Raw genomic sequence first — 19,706 nt, 5'->3', positions numbered from 1 at the left:
AAATGAAGCTCTAGCGCAAGTTCTGCCGGGAAGACTTAATTGTTATGTAACTTATTACCTTCTCATCTATCCAATCATATCCTAATATTTTTGGTATAAAAGGTTGGTACTTACACACGTCTGAGTTCGCAGATGCTGTCGCTCCATTCACCTCCACCCTCCCCACCACCTCCAAGATGGGACCTTCCCTTCATCTTCCCTAACACCACCAAGACGGATCCTTCGCTCCATCCTCCACATAACACCAAGATGTCTTTCTCCTCCATCCACCCCACCACCACCAGATGGTCCCTTCCCTTACTTCGCAGGGGGTCGGCTGCGCCCCTGGCTTCGTCTTCAGGCAGGATATGCAGAGTCCGAACCCTAGGATTGCAAGCTACGGACGGGGCCTACGCCAAAGAACTTGATTGCTTGCTAAGCTCTTAATAAATGTTAATTGTCACAGTATTTATTCTCCCGAATCTTTCTGGTAGAACTACTCCTTTAAAAGTAATGCCGTACAAGTCGTAGCTCTCAGAAAATTATGGGTTTACATGTTTTAATTACAAGTTTTTTGTATGGTTCAGAATCGTTATAACGATATAATCGTTATAGGTAATTATGACATGAATGCACCTCTATCCACCATGGGGCTCCTTGTCATGAAAAAAAAAATACAGAATTCTTACATATTTGCATATGTAAATTTAAAAAGTCTTCAAACAAAGACTGTTTGCACATTCTGTTTGTTATAGTACTGCAACAGTAGGTGTTAATTCGACCTTTAATTCGAGGAGTTTACTCTAGACTGTTGTGCTTCTTAAGGCCACCGTGGTGATGACATTTAGCCTATCGCTCTTTTGGTTGAGTCAATTACTGTCAGTAAATGGAGAAACCTTAACGGTGGCATTTAAGGTTGTTTCTATTGATTAAATTAGAATGTTGAAACTTTAATGTCCTGAATTTGTTTGGTATGTTGGTTAGGCTATAAAACGACTTTTATAGGATAGTTGTTGTGCTTATGAAATATTTACTCCAAGGCAAGTAGGGGTAGAGCGGGGTACAACCTAACACTTTTTGACTTTCTCTGTTTGTGTAAATTCACTTGGGGTTCAGAGTATTCTCTTTTTTTTCCCACATTAATTTCACACGTCTATAGTACAATTCTGTGCTTTTGTTTCATTCATACAGTGTATACTTTTTTCTTGATTTATCCTGAAAGAATGGAAGTGAAATGTGACAACGCCCCATAGGTGGGGGATGTTGTAAATGTGAGGGGCACAAAACATGATCTGATCTAATCAAAGAAATATACAAGACAAACTAAAATATTTTGTCAATAAAATACAATTATTAACTTTTTCATTTAACATAATGGCATTTTTGTAATAATTTAAAATACAATTATTAACTTTTTCATTTAACATAATGGCATTTTTGTAATAATTAAAAATAAAAATTTTACTTTGACAAAAAACACACCACGAAACATAGCTATATAGCATAGTTCAAAACATAATAATAATTCATCATTTCTGAACATTGACTCTCACCTTTCAATGTTCTTTATTCTTTAGTCTTTATTCACCTTTTCTCAATAGAATTCATTACGGTCTAGAATAGAATAGAATAGTTCTAATAGGGGCATATTTTAACTCAGCGTTACAATGTTCCCCATCTGCGCAACTGGGATTTAAACCCGGCGAATGTCTAATTTTAAATAAACACAAAAAACAGATATGAAAAAATTTACTTAAGAAATATACTTTGCTATGGTTAATAAATGTTCGGTGATATCTTCCAAAGATATATTTGTTTAATTTTGGCCTGTTTTTTTTCTCTATATCGTGTTGATATGGCAACTAGTATGCACACTAAGTTTCATCATGCTGGCACGTGTGGAACGTTTTAGACCATGTGTGTTACAACTAGCCCCACATTAGTTTGTGCCCAGCTCACCCCCACAGCTGTATTGTGAATTTAATTAATTAATTATTAATAAGTAATACATTTTGTATTACATTTTATCATTGTGATTTGAGATCCCTAGTGAAAAAAAGTATACTTTATTGTATTTGAAATATATTTCCTTTTTCAATAGTAAATTGCAAATATACTAACAAAAAAATGTTCTATCTTTAAATATATTAAAAGTTTATTTGCATCATGCTTTTACCTATTTTTACAATACAACTTTGAACACATTTTAATATAATTGTAGGCCTACTTTAGTATATTTGCTAAAAAAAATTTTTTTAGAAAGATATAATTGAAGTGAAAATTCAGTAATTTTTTTTTAAGTGTATTTATTTGCACTTTATTAAAAATACATTTTAGATATATTTTAACTTTGTGCTGGAAGTGATTATTTTAACAATGCATTGAGTATTGTGAAAGTACAGTTTACTTTCAAAATACATTCATATAAAGTATTTTGTACAAACAGTCTCACCCCAAAACGTCACATACTGAAGGGTCTTGACCATACGGCAACATACGACGAAAAGGGTACCCTTTAACGTCCATGTGTGACGATTCGGGTTATGGGTAGGTTTAGGTATGCGTTAGGGTACCACTAGGAGGCGCTGCTGGTGGTGGGCTTATGTTTGCGCTTATGTCTAACCCTTTTCGTCGTATGTTGACGTATGGTCAAGACCCGTCAGTATGTGACGTTTTGGGGTGAGACCGGGCTCACAAAGTATAGCTAAGTATTACATTTGTTATTGAAGACAAAGTGTGCAATATATTTGAAATAAGCCAAAGAGGGAACTGCGCATTTGTACTCAAATATAATACACTTATGGTCGGCGCGGACATGTAGCGCCATTGTGCTTCGGGCGACCCGAGTTCCGGCTGGTGGACCTTTCCCGATCCCGTTCCCCCCTCTCTCCCACCTCCCTTCCTGTCTAGCTACTGTCCTATACTAATAATATATTATAAAAATTATATATATATATATATATATATATATATATATATATATATATATATATATATATATATATATATATATATATATGTATGGATATATATACACCTACTTATGGTATATTGCTTGTTTCAAAGACACTCATAATGAATTTGTACCCTACCTGTACTTGTAACACAAATAAAGTGCACTTTAATATCACTAATCAAGCATGTAATTAGTCCCTACACAGGCATATACCTCTGAACTTACACAAAACTCACCAAATTCACCCAGGCATGGGCTATATATCTTTATAATCATTTAAGTGTGTACTTTTAAATGAGTATCCTAAGTATACTTGAAGTTGTTTCAATTTAGCACAAGTACACTAAATACACTTAAAGTTATGCTTTACTAAAATTTAAACTAGCCTACTTTACTACTTTACTACAATTATGCTTTACTAAAATTGTATTACAACTAAAATATACTTACAGTAGTACAACATTATAGTTGTTTCAAAATAGCACACTTCAAGTTAACTAATCATTAACACACTTGAAGTAGCCTATACTAAATCAGTCTGGCTGCAAGTAGATATACTTAGCTTTTTTTTTTTTTTTTTTTACCAGGGATACCCCAGGAGGAGTCTCCATGGCAACCTCTCCACTCTTTTTATTATCCTTTAGTGAAACCCTGTTACTTCTGCTGTGAACTGCGCTGTTTCTCACCCGCACTGAGAGCTCATGTCCAACAGTGATAGCAGATCAAGTGCGCGCTCTCCACTCAGCTTCTCACGCTGCGCGCGCGCTGCTCATATCCCTCTGAATACGTTTCTTGAATTTCCCACTCCAGTCCGTGTCACATCCGGTACAGCACCACTGCTTGGCCCCGCATCTCAAATTTCCTGCCCACACCTTCCCTCTCGTATTAACCAAGCCAAGTTTGTCCAGTGATGAAGTAATATTTTTCGCCGCTTTCGTGCACATCCCTACATTCGCGATCGGATCGGTGGTCCAGGAAGAAAGAGGACGAGGAGGCGTCGAGGAGCTGAGATGAGATAAATATGCAAAGAGACGCATCTGTAAACCATTCCAATCTTATTTTCCCATTATTTTGGCGCTGAATTAAAACATAGCCTTTACGCAATTTCAAGAGGAGCATCTAATAGAGAGCCGGACAGCTGGACAGAAAACCGCTCTGCATGTGATATCTTCGGATCAGGTGGCATCGGCAGCAGAAGATGCAGCCTGCAAGCAAGCTCCTGAGTCTCACCCTCCTTGTACTGATGGGCACTGAACTCACCCAAGTAGGTTTATAAACGCCATTTTCAGCGCACATCTCGGGCTAATTAGGCAGATATGCTCAAAATAAGCCGGTTTTATGTTTTATCATAAGTGCAGATTAATCTATTGGGCAGCAGAGATCGGGATGGACTGATATGATAAACCTCATTTAGAAGAAAATCACAGCGGGGTTTCTCGTATCTAGAGCCTTTGTACCACATGGAAGAGGGGTTATTTTATAGTAACTTTTATGTAGGTTATTATGCATGATAATGAATGTGTTTTCATAGTAATAGTTAACAGTTTTAGTATTTGAAGATAAATGCCTATTGGAAGCAGTGAAGTCTCCGTGTGTGTGAGTGATCATCAGTATCATTGTATCATTTGTATGATTATTCCTATTCAAGATAAAACACTCCAGGGCTTGTGCAGTGTATCCTCATTATCCACACTGTGATTGTCTCTGACACTCCACAATCTCACTTTGAAGACAGAAATAGCAAGCAAATTGCTTTCTCCACACTCGTTGATGCTTTCTCTTCAGTCACTGGTTTTTCCTACGCCTTTGACATTTTACACTGTTGGTGAGTTAATCAAATGGAAAAAGCTATACTGAAGAGGCAAGGTCATTTGCTTTTATGTACAGAAAAATAATGTAGCCTCTTTTCTATAATCTTAGGCTGTTCTGTGAAAGAAACCAAATGCAAATTTGCTTTTCTTCATTTGTTTTTGTCTTTCATTGGGCTTTTGTTATTGTTATTTTTATAATTTCCCCTAACACAACAAGCTATTAAGAAAACATCCTAAAATGGTGCTAGTTCATTAACTGTGATTTTATGATTAATTTAAACAAAATCAGTTGTCTGAAACTAAGTCCCCTGTGCCATGATTTGTAATCTGTCCCAAATGATAAATCACTGAAGAAGAAAAAAAGCTCCTGTTTCATTTGATACAAATGCAGGTTGATACAAAATTGACATTGTTTCCAATTATTATATTAACTATGGAGTGAAAAGCACTTCTTATTATAGCATGTTAATAGCCAACATTCAGAAGTAAAATATTATTTTAGACAATATCTTTAATTAATCTTTAATCAAAATGAATTGTTTTGCATGTTATTATCTCAAAACGTTTGTAAATATGGTTGACCTGCACAGGAAGAAAATTCCTCATGTATCAGGTATTCCCCCCTTTGTAGGGCAGGTGAAAACAAATGTGTCTAGCCAAAATCAAACAGAAAAAGGACAGGAAATGAAGACAATATAGAGGAAAGGAATGTTCTTACATTAAATCTGAGAGTGCTATTTGTCACCAGTGCATTAGGAACATGTCTATGGTGTATGTGTAGCCTAGTATAAATAAAAGATGTTTGATTAAAAAAATAAATGATAATTATCTATGTTGGGCAAGGGGGTGGGGGTCTAATTGGAACTTGTCCAAGATAAAAATAAAAATAAATTAGAAGGAAACCTGTACTGCCCTCTTTTGGTCAAATAATATCATGACATGGTGAGAATTGGTCAGCTATCCTTTAAATATCCCCCTGTTCAAAAGTGATTCATAAATGGCACTGTTTTAAAGTGTGCATTAGGGAGTTATCTTTTTAACATCTGCTGGTATTTTAGAGTTTAATTACATGCTCGGTGAGCATTCATCGTAACTTTATTCTATATATCTAGCACATAAATAATGTGTGTATGCCTACTGTGTAGCCATACTGTAGAGTCGCGGTACAAATAATCGTCGTTACTATTAGGCTACATGAGCTACAATATTACACAGCGTGCAAATTATTCGACTTTGCAATTTCTTCGCGTAAACCAAATTTTATATCGTATCCAGCACATTTGAAAGACCCTTTGTGTGTATGTCTGTTATGTAAATGTATAACAAAGCAAAAAAAAAAAAAAAAAAAAAAAAAAAAAAAAATAACAGTAGCCTATACGGATGTTTTGTCGTTTCCGTTCAATCGGAATGCGCTCCAGTCGCGAAATATTGCCACAGGCGAACGCGCCTTATTGTTCAAGCGTCTATTTTGGACATATTCTGAAAAACTTGTAGTCCGTTATCCAACTTTGAAGCGTAGCCTACTGAAACATTATTTCATTACACTTTTTAAATATTTAGTTAATTAGGCTACTTATTAAGACATCACTCTCTGCATCAAAGGCAGGCGCCTCTTACGGCAAGGCTATTTAAGAGCAGAGTGCACTATTTTGTCGATTAACTGTTTTAAGTAGGCTATAGCTGTCAGTGTGGGTATCATGATACTAAGGGAAACTTTGTACGTTTTCAGTGATTTCGTTCGTGCGTCAAGCGCGCCAGGGGGAGGTTTGTGATATTCATGAATATTTCACCAGTAGCCTATACCGGGTGGGCGGGGGCACGGGACCAATGAGATGAGATCGTCTGCTGAGCTGCCGTCGTTCGTTATTCGCGTGAAGAGAGGAGACAGCACAGCACTCTTCGTATAAACCGAGAGAGCTTGCGTAATTATAAAGTTCAGTATAGTATAGGTGCGAGCAGAAACGCCCGAGATGAATTCATTTACACTGGGTGCTTTACACAAGCACATCACCTCTGTCAGTAGCGCAGGTTACCAGCACAGTTCTCTACTGGAATGTGTATAATGAAGGTTACTGGGAAAGAGAAGAGCAGAGATGTCGGTGCCTTTGCTGAAAATTGGAGTAGTGCTCAGCACGATGGCGATGATCACCAACTGGATGTCGCAAACGTTGCCCTCTCTAGTTGGTCTGAATAGCACCAAATTAAGCGTGGCACCTCCGGGTGTGCCGGACCGGAGCACTGGCGTGAGTTTCCTTATTCTCTTTGTTCATTTTCAATTTATACAATATGAGCTGCAAAAAAAAAAAAAAAAAAACATTTATATTATTTATACGTTAAAATGGTTATGCTATTTGAATAATGCATGTTATAAAATGGAAATATTATGTAATTCATACAGTAGGCTATAAAATATGCATTCAAACTCTCTTAAAAAGAACAAACAAAAAAAGTATTTTTTTTACGTTGTAGCCAATATCATGTTTTATACATGGTGCATAGTATTCTTACTGTTCATTGGAGTTGCATACCATAATATGAATATGGTAATTATTTAGTACTAGATTGAAGTATGGTATTACCCTGTGATATAATTACCATGGTACAGTAGTACCACTTTTTATAAGGAGAGTTTCAGTGTGCAACTATTTAAGTGTTTAATGTTGATTCAGATTTTGTGCATTAGTGTAATTGTTGTGATAATATTGTATAATAATATAGTTATTGTTTGGAATTTAATCTCACTCACAGACCTCAATTATCCAATGGGATTGCATGACTTTAACTACCTATTCATCTTTTATGTCACTGCACGGATCATGTAGTGTAGAAACACAAAAAGGTGCCATATAATACAATGACAAAAACAATTTTTGTGTGTGTGTGTGTGTGTGTGTGTGTGTGTGTGTGTGTGTTTTTGAGACATTAGACATATTCATCAGAAGGTGTTTGTTTGTTTATGGGATGAGGTGGTGAGCCATCTGGTTGGAGTTGACCTGATGGTGACAGTGTGTGTGTGGTAAAATTGTATTGATATGCAATGTTATGCATCTCTTTCAATGGACAAAAACCTTTGTCACCTCAGGTTTAAATGCTGCAGTCAGGTAAAAAATGTGTCTCAGCGGGGGGATTATTGACTTTGAGTGGGTTTGTATTCTTGGGTAATTGTTATGAGTCACCTAAATGCTGTGTTGAAATCTATACTATTTAAATCAATTATTTGTGAGCAAGATTTTATATACATCTTTATATATTTTTCAAAAATATATGCCTTCCCTATTTTGATATTATGGTAAGCTCTGTCCTCACAAAATAAAAACAATAGATTGTATTTTAATCTGAATTCAGCATTACAGTAGCAGCAGATTTACAAAGATGTTCCTTAGATTTAATAAAAAGTGCTTTCTGTCCGCACTGGTTTTGAATATGGATTATTCATTAGATTACTCAGGATTAGGGCAAGACATACGGAAACGCTCACTCTTCCAGATGGCTCTTTTATGTAAAGCCACTGGGTCATAAAATCCCCTATGAGAAAAGACCATTTTACATCAAATCATTAATTATGAAAATCCTTAGAAAACTGTATTTTGTCAGTATATATTGACCACTAATACACTGCTCTGCTCTTGATGGACAAGGAGAAACAAAATGAGAGAGAGAGAGAGAGAGAGAGAGAGAGAGAGGGAGAGGGAGAGGGAGAGGGAGAGAACATAAACTAGATACTGTAGCTTTGCTCAATAATACGTTTCTTATATAACCTACACTTTATAAACACTTAGTGACACATTACTGATTTGTTTATCATTTTCATCTCATTTTGAATACAACTCATGCTTCCAAGATTAGCAAGTCGTTCTTACAATCACAAAACCTTCATCTACAGTATATCAGCCACCTAAATAATATTACCTTGGTGACATATTTACTTCAGCAGAATTCACAAAAGCAACATTCCATAAACCACAGTCCCCAAGTATTTACAGAAACAAATGATTGATTAAATGTAAGATTATTGCAACATAAACATTAAGAAATAAGAACCGCAATGACCGTTTCCGTCAACTGGCCAGAAAACTGTTTCAGTCTGACCCTTGTGTAAGTGTTCTGCCAATTAACCTTCCCAAAGTCTGCAGTCAGTGTAAGAAAGGATAAAATTGTTACAAAGCTGCAACAGCACATCCCGATCAGTCACTGACCTTTTTTCCTCTTTGTTTTGCCCCTTGCCCAGGTGCTGCCTGCTAACCCTGAGGAGTCGTGGCAGGTGTACAGCTCAGCGCAAGACAGCGAGGGCAGGTGTGTGTGCACTGTTGTGGCTCCTCAGCAGACCATGTGTTCACGGGACGCCAGGACCAAACAACTGAGACAGCTCCTGGAAAAAGTAACCTTTGAAAATAATCCACACGCACATATCCACACAACGCCCTACTGTCAGAATAAATAGCTCACTTTCATAGATCTTTTTTCGGCAGGGCTGTCCCCCAGAACACGGCTTATTACTCGTCTCTTATGTTCTCTTTCAGGTCCAGAATATGACTCAGTCCATCCAGAGTCTTGACCAGAGGACCCAGAAAGACCTGGAGTATGTGCAAAGAATGGAGGTGCAGTTGAAAGGCCTGGAATCGAAGTTCAAACAGGTGGAGGAAAGCCACAAGCAGAATATCGCAAAGCAATACAAGGTGTGTACAAATATACTGTATGAACTCATCCCAATTTTCTTCACTGTGGTTATTCCATTTGCAAATGTTATCTTTAATTCGTAACCGCATACGTTTCCCATTTACAAAAAGGTTAACTCGCTTATTTAATTCCGCTCCCAACACTGGCCTTTGACATTACATTAACTAATCGATCTTCGAGAAAACAACTGAGCATATTAATTTTCTGTATATCTGCATGCCAAATGAGCTCAGAATATTTGTTATGAATGATTTCTCCTCCCGAGTGGATGACACAGGCATTTTCCCCACAAATGAATTACAAAATATGATTCATTTTCCATCTTAGGTATTGTTAGCTGCCTGACATCAATTGCATCTGCATGCTAATGAGGCCGTTGCTATTTTTCTAAATGGAGGCGCAGTGATTTGTTGCGCATTGCAATTTGTAGTGTGTATCAAGCTCCCAAAGTGGCATAGATTTTATAGATCTGTCTAGCACAATCTTTTAGCTCTTTCCTCGTCATCTGGCCATTCAAAGTCTTTTAAACGAAAATAGTGCATTGAATATTTAGTTTTTGTTAAACTGAATATTATGGTCGGGAATGTGCACACACACAAATCAGGCAGGTCAGAAGGCCAGTGTTGGCAGCGCCTCTTTTTCATTTACCAAGTAAGAAAACTACTCAAAACATTTTAAGGCTTGACCTTTAAACATTTATTACATGAAAGCATCAGATATTTGGATGCAATCACTGGAAAAGGTCATCGTATACACCGTCATGATCTTTATACCAGAGCCTACATAGCGCCGTTCACTCTCAGAAGTTCAGGTATACACAGAGCATATATACAAACATGGCATTTCAGCTGAAGTAGGAAAACATAAAGAATGCATTTGATAAATGGAATCAAAGGACATGGGAATTGCATTTTCTTTGTATGGACGAAGATTATTTTGCACTTTATGACCCCAGTAATGCATTTATTAAGTATGACATTTATAATATTACAAAATATTTTCTATTTCAAATAAATGCTTTTCTCTTGAACTTTCTATTCATCCAAAAATTGTGCAAAAAAAAATGTTTTTCTCAACAAAATTATGCAGTACGACTGTTTTCAACACTCATAATAATAAGAAATGTTTCTCGAGGAGCAAATCAGCATATTAGTATGATTTCCATATATATATATATATATATAGTTATTTTAAATTATAATATTTCATAATGTGACTGTTTTACTATATTATTTTTTCTTCTAAAAAAACTTATTTCAAAAATATTGACAAACATATTACTGACTCTTGACTTTTTAAATGGTAGTGTGTGTATATATCTTAATCTATGTCCTCATTTATGTGCATAAACTTGGGCATAAACCATCATGATTATTTGCACATCTGCAAATAATTTTAAGCATGCATTTGTGTGTTAGTTCATCCATATTGAATTATTTTCCATAAAACATGTGCATTATTTCTATACATACAGCTGTATCTGTGAAAATGTGTGTATTAGAAAGGCTAGCGAGTTAGCTATTCAACAAAATTTTATTTTCTTGCTTGCAGGGCTAACTTTATGAATTAAATCAAAGCTGCAGAGACTGAAGAACAAGTTCAATCCCATTGTAATCCTCAGCTGGCCAACTGATCGCATCATTCAGTTTATTTTAAACACAAAGCACCATTGAATTCTGTTTGCGCTCTTTTTGTGCATGCCACTATTGCAGCCTTCCTTGAGTAGACTTTCTTATGTTATGACATCTTCATGTCTTTTCCTAATTCAGACTTGTTTATGCACATTTGGATATTTTGAAACAAGAGAAACTATTGTTGTATGTGAAGCATGTAACCTTCGACACCTTGCATTTTAAACGCTGGAAAATAAAGAGAGTTTTTTTCAAATTTTTGCTGGTGTACTGAGAACTTGTTTTATGCCATGTTGAACTCTTACATCTGTTTAGCTAGGCACACTCAGAAATCATGATAGAGTAGGCAGAGAGGGCAAGTGCAGGGCAAGACAGGTGTTTGGACGCAATCGTTGCACGCATGCCTATTGAACCAAGCCTATTTTAACCTTTCAGGCCATAAAAGCGAAAATGGAGGAACTTAGGCCAATGATACCAGTGTTGGAGGAATACAAGGCCGATGCAAAATTGGTAATGCAGTTTAAAGAGGAGGTCAAGAATCTGACATCAGTGCTAAATGAACTGCAGGAGGAGATCGGGGCCTTTGACTACGAGGAGCTTCACAACAGGGTGTCTAATCTTGAGGAGAGGCTTCGTGCATGCATGCAAAAATTAGGTAGGATGAGTTTGAGCACAAACACAAACAACCTTTATTTTTCATTTCATAATATTACATACGACTGTGCACACGAAGAACAATTTGTTGTTATAACACACACACACTTTAGCATGCATGAAAATACGATTTTTCTCTCTTTCTCATTTTTTTTAATTACGATTTGAACAACCCAGAAAAAGCAGCTTGAAAAAATATACTGGTGTTGCTTTTATACAGTTATATTAAAAAAAGTAAAACCAGCATAAATAAAGGCACACCACACTCTCAGTAAAGTAGTCTGAATGTTTTTTTTGTAAATGCAAATTCAAGATACTTCCCTTCAGAGACAATGGTCCTGACTCAGTGAATGATGATTGAGCGAAACACAGTAATTTACTGTGCTGCTTGGAGGCATTAGCATGCTGAATCTGAACAACACAACATGTGCGCCGGTCCTTCCTTTATCCCTGTCACTTTCCCTGTTTGAAATGCTGTATCTCAGCATAGCTAATCTGATAACAGATAGTAGCAGCAGAATCAGATATTGCCTTATTCTAAAATGAGGAATGGATCTCATATGGATGTTAGACACAGACGTGACTAATGAGAAGCTGCTGTGCTGTTCTCTCTAACAAAATGCCGTTGGGTCCACCTGAGCCATGGCATGAATTCATAGTGACTTTAGTTTACAGGTAAATCAAGTAACATTATCAAAATCAGTATGACAGGACACAGTCTTGATACTTCTCTGATTCATAGACAAATCAGTTGAATGAACATCAAATGATTTTATCCAAAAGCAAAATGTACGTTTTTCACAGAAATCTTAATAACTATTCATACATTGGAATATAGGTCAGAAGTAACAATAGAGAATTGCTCTTCTTTTTGGAGCATTTATTTTAGATTCAGACGAATAACAGATTTATTACTCATGCATAATGCAAATGCAGCCTTACTTTGATTGATTAAAGGAGGACAGCATGCTGGGTTTTGGTGCTTAACAATAATAATAAAAAAAAGAGCTGCACTCTTGAGTTTACCACTGAGCCAAAAGCTACATGCAGTGATAAAGAGAGCCATCTAAATGTGATCATGGGATTCTATTGAAAGATTGCTATTCCCAGTACAGTAATCTCCTGGCTGCATGAATTTCTAATGCTACATTACGCAAGGGAGTTAAATCACTGGATGAGAAAAAAACCCACTGATAATTTGTTCACCAGTTCAGTATAAATGAGATGGCCTTAATTGTAGTCAATAGTGTTTTGAGAGAAGCAAGCCTGAACCAGCTATTTGGTGATTGTTTACCATAAAATGTCAAGCATTTTTTAACAGTGTCCTGCAATATGATGTTATAATTAATCAAAAACTATTTTAAACCATTTCCAATTATTCTATAATTATAATTCCTGTAATAGGTCATATTAATTGAAAGGCTTTATTATATTATATTATATTATATTATATTATATTATATTATATTATATTATATTATATTATATTATATTATATTACTGTATATTATATTATATTTTGAAATAATTATATCATACTGCTCACCAAGGCTGCATTTATATAATCAAAAGTATGGTAAACCAGACATATTTTGAAATATTAATACAATTTAAAATAACTGCTTTCTATTTTAATATATTTTCCTGTAATTTCTCCAGTAATTTTATTATTTATCACAATAAACTGTGACATAACATTATTTTCAGGATTTTTTGATGAATAGAAATTTAAAAAGAACAGCATTTATTTCAAAATATATATTTGTCTTTACTGTAACTTTCAATTCATTTAATGCATCTTTGCGGATTATGTATGACACCCCCCCTTTACTTGAACGGTATATTGTATATTATGTTTTATTTACATACATATGTACAATTTTATCTAAAATCTTGATTGAAAAAAGTCAACAACCATTTCCAATTCCATTTATTAAGGTGCATATGTTGTGCCATAAATGATCCCTTCAGTTGGTTGCTTGGATAAAATCACCAAGTCAACGCAAAGAGTTATTAATACATTAAAACTAGTAATGGGCTTCTGCTAAGCTTCTCTAACCGATTATGTGTCCAATGGCATTCCATTATGCATAGCATAGATTTAGCAGAAGAAACATTTAATGCCATGGCATTATGTAAATATCTGGGAAAATTACACAAACATGTTATCTATGCAGAGCAGCAGTCACACATTAGCCATGTAGGGCTGTGAACTCGGTGATGCTTGCTGTATATTTCAACATAATTGCATCAACAGTCAGCAATCATGAGCACTAAAAGATCACAGCCTTCAATCCACAGTTGTACCACTGCTTTGCAGTCCTAGAAAAGGTACTTTCCTATGTATCTCATAAACACACTAACATAAATTCAACTAACATTTGGCCATCGGGTCTGGTGGAAAGACTGACCGCCTCTGCTGAGACTGATTGTGGGTCATACAATATCTTTGAATTCAGCTTTTGGAACAGAGAATTGGGTGAATAAATCATAACTCATTCAATCCCAAAAGGATTATGGAATTGCACAGGTCAATATTAGCAGATTATGAGTAATCGTATAGAGGTCAGTCTGTTCAAGGGCTTTGCAGTGAATTTAATGTAGGGTAAATCAGTATTATTTGATTGCAGTAATTTTATGCCAAAGGTTGTATTTTTTAAAATATATAATATAGCCCACTGATTTGTAATTTCAAAGAAGAGCACAACATAAAATAAATAAGAGATAATGGACAGTCGGCTGGTCATGATCGAAAAATAAACCCAGACGTAAAGCAGAAGGGTTTTACATCATCGTGAAAGGGTTTATTTTGTGACAATGACTGGCTGACTCACCAAACAAATAAATACATGAACATGAAATAATGAGGGGTTTTTTTATTATGTAAGAAGAAAGAGAGCACAAAAGGGAAACAAGAGACTTGAAAACTGTCAGATATACAGTTTAGTGTCATTATATTTCCGTGATTGACCAATCAGAATCAAGTGTTCTGGAGAGCCATGTAATGACACCAGATAACCAGGTCAGTGAAATTTAAAAGAGTTCTTTCACCAGAACTGGCTCCAGTTATGTTTTATATAAAGCATCACAATGATCACATTTCAGTGTCAAGAACAGAATATTACGGTATAAAAAAATATCATGGGGAAACAGAGGAGTATCTATAAATGTACATTTCGTTTAAAAGCAGTTGCTATTCCCCAGTGAACTGCCAGAACAACACAACCAGAGAGAGAGAAAGAGAAAGTGAGAGAAAGGGATACAGCATCAATTCTCGGATAAAGTGACAGAAAAAGAGGTCCAGAATGAAGTATATAAATGAGAGAAGAACACGCTTCCTTGTGAGGACTCTTACAACACTGCAGACGTCTACAGAAGTTATGCTCCAGTGCGTCTGTCTGACACTGTGTCAAAACAGAGAGTATGAGAGGTTCACTGATGCCTGCAAACTTCTGCCTGAGTGCCTAACACACGGCGGAATATGACAGGAACTCCGACGCCTCCCCCATCCACCACAAGCCCATTTACCAGTGCAGAACATTGAAGTTTAACAGCACTTCGCTCTCTCATAAGAAAGCAAAGGAGCAACATGTTAAAGGAAATAGAAGAGTTCACCAAGAATGAAAATTCTTTTATCATTTACTCACCCTCATGTCATTACAACTCTATATACATTTTTTTCAAAGAGGTGTTAGACTGGATGTTCACGTTGCTCTTTTCTACGCAATGAAAGCAAATGGTGACAGGCTGTCAAGCTCCAGAAATGACAAAAAGCACCATAAAAGGAGCATTACAGTAGTCCCAACTCTTGCACTATTTTCCAAGTCATTCATGCAATTTGAATATACACACATTCAAATGTGGCATATCACATTATGAGACACATGAGAACCAATGACGTTTGGTGTCACTGACGTCAAACCTGGTGTGATACATCCCGACGCACAATAGAATATTATCAGTGAATAACTTCACATTTCCTCTGATTGTGATATGGGTGAGTTCATCAAATATTTACTGTCTTAACTGAACTTATATAGCACACATTTTTGATTTGATATTGTTGGAGCTTGACAGCCTTTGGTCATCATTCACTTTCATTGCATTGGAAAAGAGCAGCTTAAAAACTCTTCCAAATATTTCCTTTTGTGTTCTACTGAAGAAACAAAATGTTGGTAACTATTTATTTTACAGTGTCCTTCTTACATGTTACATGTAGTTACTATAATAATTACTACAAATACATGCAACTAACCCTAAAACACACCCTAATCCTAAAGGCTAACCCTATATTAAGCACATGATGTTAGTTATTATTACTCAGTACTTAAATGCATAGTTACACTGTAACACGGACACCTTAAAATAGTGTAACCAAAATGTCACACAGGTTTGGAATTACATGGGGGTGAGTTAATGATGATTTTTTTAAATGAATTTTTATGTTTTACTGTTATTACCAGCTTGTGGGAAGCTGACAGGAATAAGTGATGCTATAACCATGAAGACATCTGGATCAAGATATGGATCCTGGATGACGGATCCGCTTGCGCCTGACGGTGATACGAGGGTGAGTTCATCAAATCTGTACTGTCTTAACTCAATTCCTTTGGATTTTTGTGTAGGAGAAAATAGCCTTGATCACTTCACAACCCTCATTTTAATCACAACTGGCTTTCTTTAGTTGAAGTCTTTTTCTTGGCTAAAATGTATTTGACTTCGTCTTATCAGCACTCTTTTTATCCCTGCAGTGTATTTTCTTGCAAACATGCCAAGAGTGTGGTTTATTAAATTACCAGCACACATTAAGATGCAAATGATAGGTGTAAATCTTGCAAGATTCCATTAGTGCGGCAGCAAAGTCATTCCCAGTAAGAGCTGAATGATGTCTGTTAATTCCTGTGTCAGTGTTTCCCACACACAAGCGTTGGTATATTGCTATTGGTTTCATGTCTTTGTTTTCACACATACTTTAGTACTTCTGTGCTAAAATCAAAAATCTTGTAAGACTATTTTAGTTCCCTGCCTTTGCACGCTTTCTGTCTTTGTCCAATTTCTTGAACAAATCTAACACATCCATCTTGGTTAGATGTCAGTAGCAAGTAAGTTGCTTGACAACTAATCCATGATCCCATCATATATTAATGCAACAACTTCAAAGAGGATGGCTGAAGGTGAAGCTGTGGAGTTTTTAGCCCCTTTGAGATGGATCGATCCAGTAGAAAAGCCCAGAAACAGAAAGGCATCTGGCCTGCAGATCTGTCTGAGCCTTAAATGATTGATGAAGGGTCAGAGAGTTGCCCTTGAGTGAAGCCTCTGATAGCCTTAGAGTGCAGCTTTCATATATTTCAGGGTCAGACCGTTTTAAAATGTGCTTGTTTTAAGGATTGGGTTTTAGGAAATAGCTTCACTGCAGGGATATGCTAATATAGACAAATAAAAAAAAAACAGACAGACCAGTCCTAAGGACTCAGGTTACATGCTGACCTTGACTGTGAAGGGATCAATGACATAAGATTGTCCACAATAAAGAAAATGAAAAAAAGCACATGTGACAAGTCATGTGGTGTATACATCAAGTAAAAAGTAATAAACCTTGAATATATGTGAGTGTGTACACATTTAATCAATATTTTAAAATAAATATAATTATATTTTAATTAAAAGCTTTTTAAAAAATATAATTAATTATTCATTTATAAATAATTCAAAAATATTTTTTTATACCACATGACATTTTACAACCTGAAATCACTTTGCCTTGTCACATAAAGGTCATATTTTCTGATAATTTAAGAGGCTTATTGATCTTGAAACAGTATTGAGGGTCTGCACTGGTTCTCTCTATGATATCATTTCATTTCATGTTTTGTTTAGTTTTGTGTCATATGTTGATGCACTTTGGTCTCTCGCTATGACTTGGCTATTTGGTTGACAGAAGTTTTCAAATATTAAAACCAGTGAAGCCATTTAATAAAAAAAATTGGGTGTTCTTCAAAAATGTAATTATTTTAATGACACTTTCCAGAACCTTTCATATAATGACAGTTGTCTCACCCCATTTTTTACCCAGACGATTTTCAGAAATTAAAAACCTGCTCAATAGCATGAGTAACTATGCATTTGTAAAGAAAATAAATGAATAGTTAGGACACTGATGCTCATTCATTTTTCCACCACCAGGTGTGGTACATGGACGGTTACCACAACAATCGCTTTGTCCGGGAATACAAGTCCATGGCCGACTTCATGTATTCTGACAACTTCACCTCGCATCGACTTCCTCACCCCTGGTCGGGCACAGGACAGGTGGTCTACAACGGCTCCATCTACTTCAATAAGTTCCAAAGCAACACCATCATCAAATTCGACTTTAAGACAGCCACCATCAGCAAGTCTGGTCAGCTGGATTACGCCGGCTTCAACAACCGCTACCACTATTCCTGGGGTGGTCACTCCGACATTGACCTAATGGTGGACGAAGGTGGGCTTTGGGCCGTGTATGCCACCAATCAAAATGCTGGAAACATTATCATCAGCAAGCTCAACCCATCAACCCTGCAGATCATCAAAAGCTACACCACCAACCACCCAAAGAGGAGCGCAGGCGAGGCTTTCATGATCTGCGGGACGCTTTATGTCACCAATGGATACTCTGGAGGGACAAAGGTCTACTATGCTTTCCATACCAACTCCTCTACTTATGAGTATATCGACATCCCATTACAGAACAAGTATTCCCATATCTCCATGCTGGATTATAACCCTAGAGACAGAGCTCTTTATGCATGGAACAATGGACACCAGGTGCTGTATAACGTCACCTTGTTCCACCTCATTCGCTCTGAGGAACTCTAAAGTGGCATTCTCCATCCGTCCGAGCTATACAGTAGCACTGAGGGAATTTATTACTGAAAATTAGAGTAATGCCTGATGATTGTTCAATAAAAGAAGGCGTATCAAAAGTAATAGTTAACGGCAACATAATGAACAGCTGCCAAAAAGTCTCCTTTTTTAAGCTCTCCTTAGATGATTGTGTTTGAATTTTCACTGCTAAAAAAAAGAAAAGATTTTATTAATTAGTATTTTATCTTATTGTACATTTAAAAATGTTGAAACATGATTAAGCAAAATTACGTACGATACTTTTTCTAGTATTAAGCATAAATTTAACAAAATTCGGTTAGATTTATTCATAAAACAAAAATAACATATATATATACAATATACTTGTACAGCTTACGAACATTATTCAATTACATAGTAGAGGGCAGAGAAGCTTGATGAAAGAAATATGTCATTAAGTTACCCAGTTATGTCCTTTGTATTGAGAGCAATCAAAACTATTTAACATCAACTAAAGAACCGAAGGCACTGACTGTTGGAGGCAATCTGTTAAAGAACTGCAGTGTGTTGTTGTGACTGTATGTAGTTTCTTATCTTCGCAAACATTTGCATGAGCATTTTTTAGCACTACAATTCACATGATTGTATGTTTGTTTTGTTTTTTTGTTAATTATTTTTCGCAGTAATATGAACCTTGAATGTGAAAAAGAGATTAGATTAGTAATGGGTTTGCTATGCTTCCTGCCATGTTTCATTTTTGCTGTATCTTTTGTTATGGGTTATGTTTTTTTTCTAAATTTGTGTTTATAAAGTGACTTAATTAGTAGGATGGATTGTAAGAAAAAGAAGCCAATTAGTATTATATATATATATATATATATATATATATATATATATATATATATATATATACAGTTGTCCACAAAAAAGGTGTCAAAAGACAATGTGAAAAAAAAAAGTATTTACAAGGTATTATTCTATGATTGTATTTCAAGACAGATTCATGTGTCAGCTGTCTTAGTTAGAAGAAATAGATGGCGTCATCTAAAACTGTTATGCTTGCGTCTGTGTTGTACTTGCAATGTGATTCATATCAATAAAGCCAGTCTTTATTTTACATTTCTTGCCTGAAGCAAATGAAATCATGGGCCA

General features: G+C 35.9%; 1 protein-coding gene across 4 annotated transcripts; it reads left to right on the top strand.

The window, feature by feature from the left end:
* The first annotated feature begins 3,669 nt into the window (after window positions 1-3,669).
* On the top strand, window positions 3,670-19,401 carry olfm1a (olfactomedin 1a). 4 transcript variants are annotated; one of them, XM_079607654.1, is made up of 6 exons: window positions 3,670-4,199; window positions 8,975-9,124; window positions 9,267-9,422; window positions 11,490-11,709; window positions 16,172-16,278; window positions 17,892-19,401. In XM_079607654.1, exons 1-6 carry the CDS (start codon window positions 4,134-4,136, stop codon window positions 18,564-18,566), a joined length of 1,374 nt encoding a protein of 457 aa, XP_079463780.1. In that variant the 5' UTR covers window positions 3,670-4,133; the 3' UTR covers window positions 18,567-19,401. The 4 variants fall into 4 exon arrangements, with proteins under 4 accessions (XP_079463780.1, XP_079463781.1, XP_079463778.1 ...); XM_079607652.1 differs by lacking the exon at window positions 3,670-4,199 and adding an exon at window positions 6,351-6,989; XM_079607653.1 differs by lacking the exon at window positions 3,670-4,199 and adding an exon at window positions 7,723-7,847.
* The last annotated feature ends 305 nt before the right edge of the window (window positions 19,402-19,706 follow it).

This window comes from Phoxinus phoxinus (genome assembly GCF_949152265.1).
Source record: "Phoxinus phoxinus genome assembly, chromosome: 3".
Taxonomy (NCBI): Eukaryota; Metazoa; Chordata; class Actinopteri; order Cypriniformes; family Leuciscidae; genus Phoxinus; species Phoxinus phoxinus.
The sequence above is the reverse complement of the archived record's forward strand: the minus strand, read 5'-3'. Positions and strand labels throughout refer to the sequence as shown.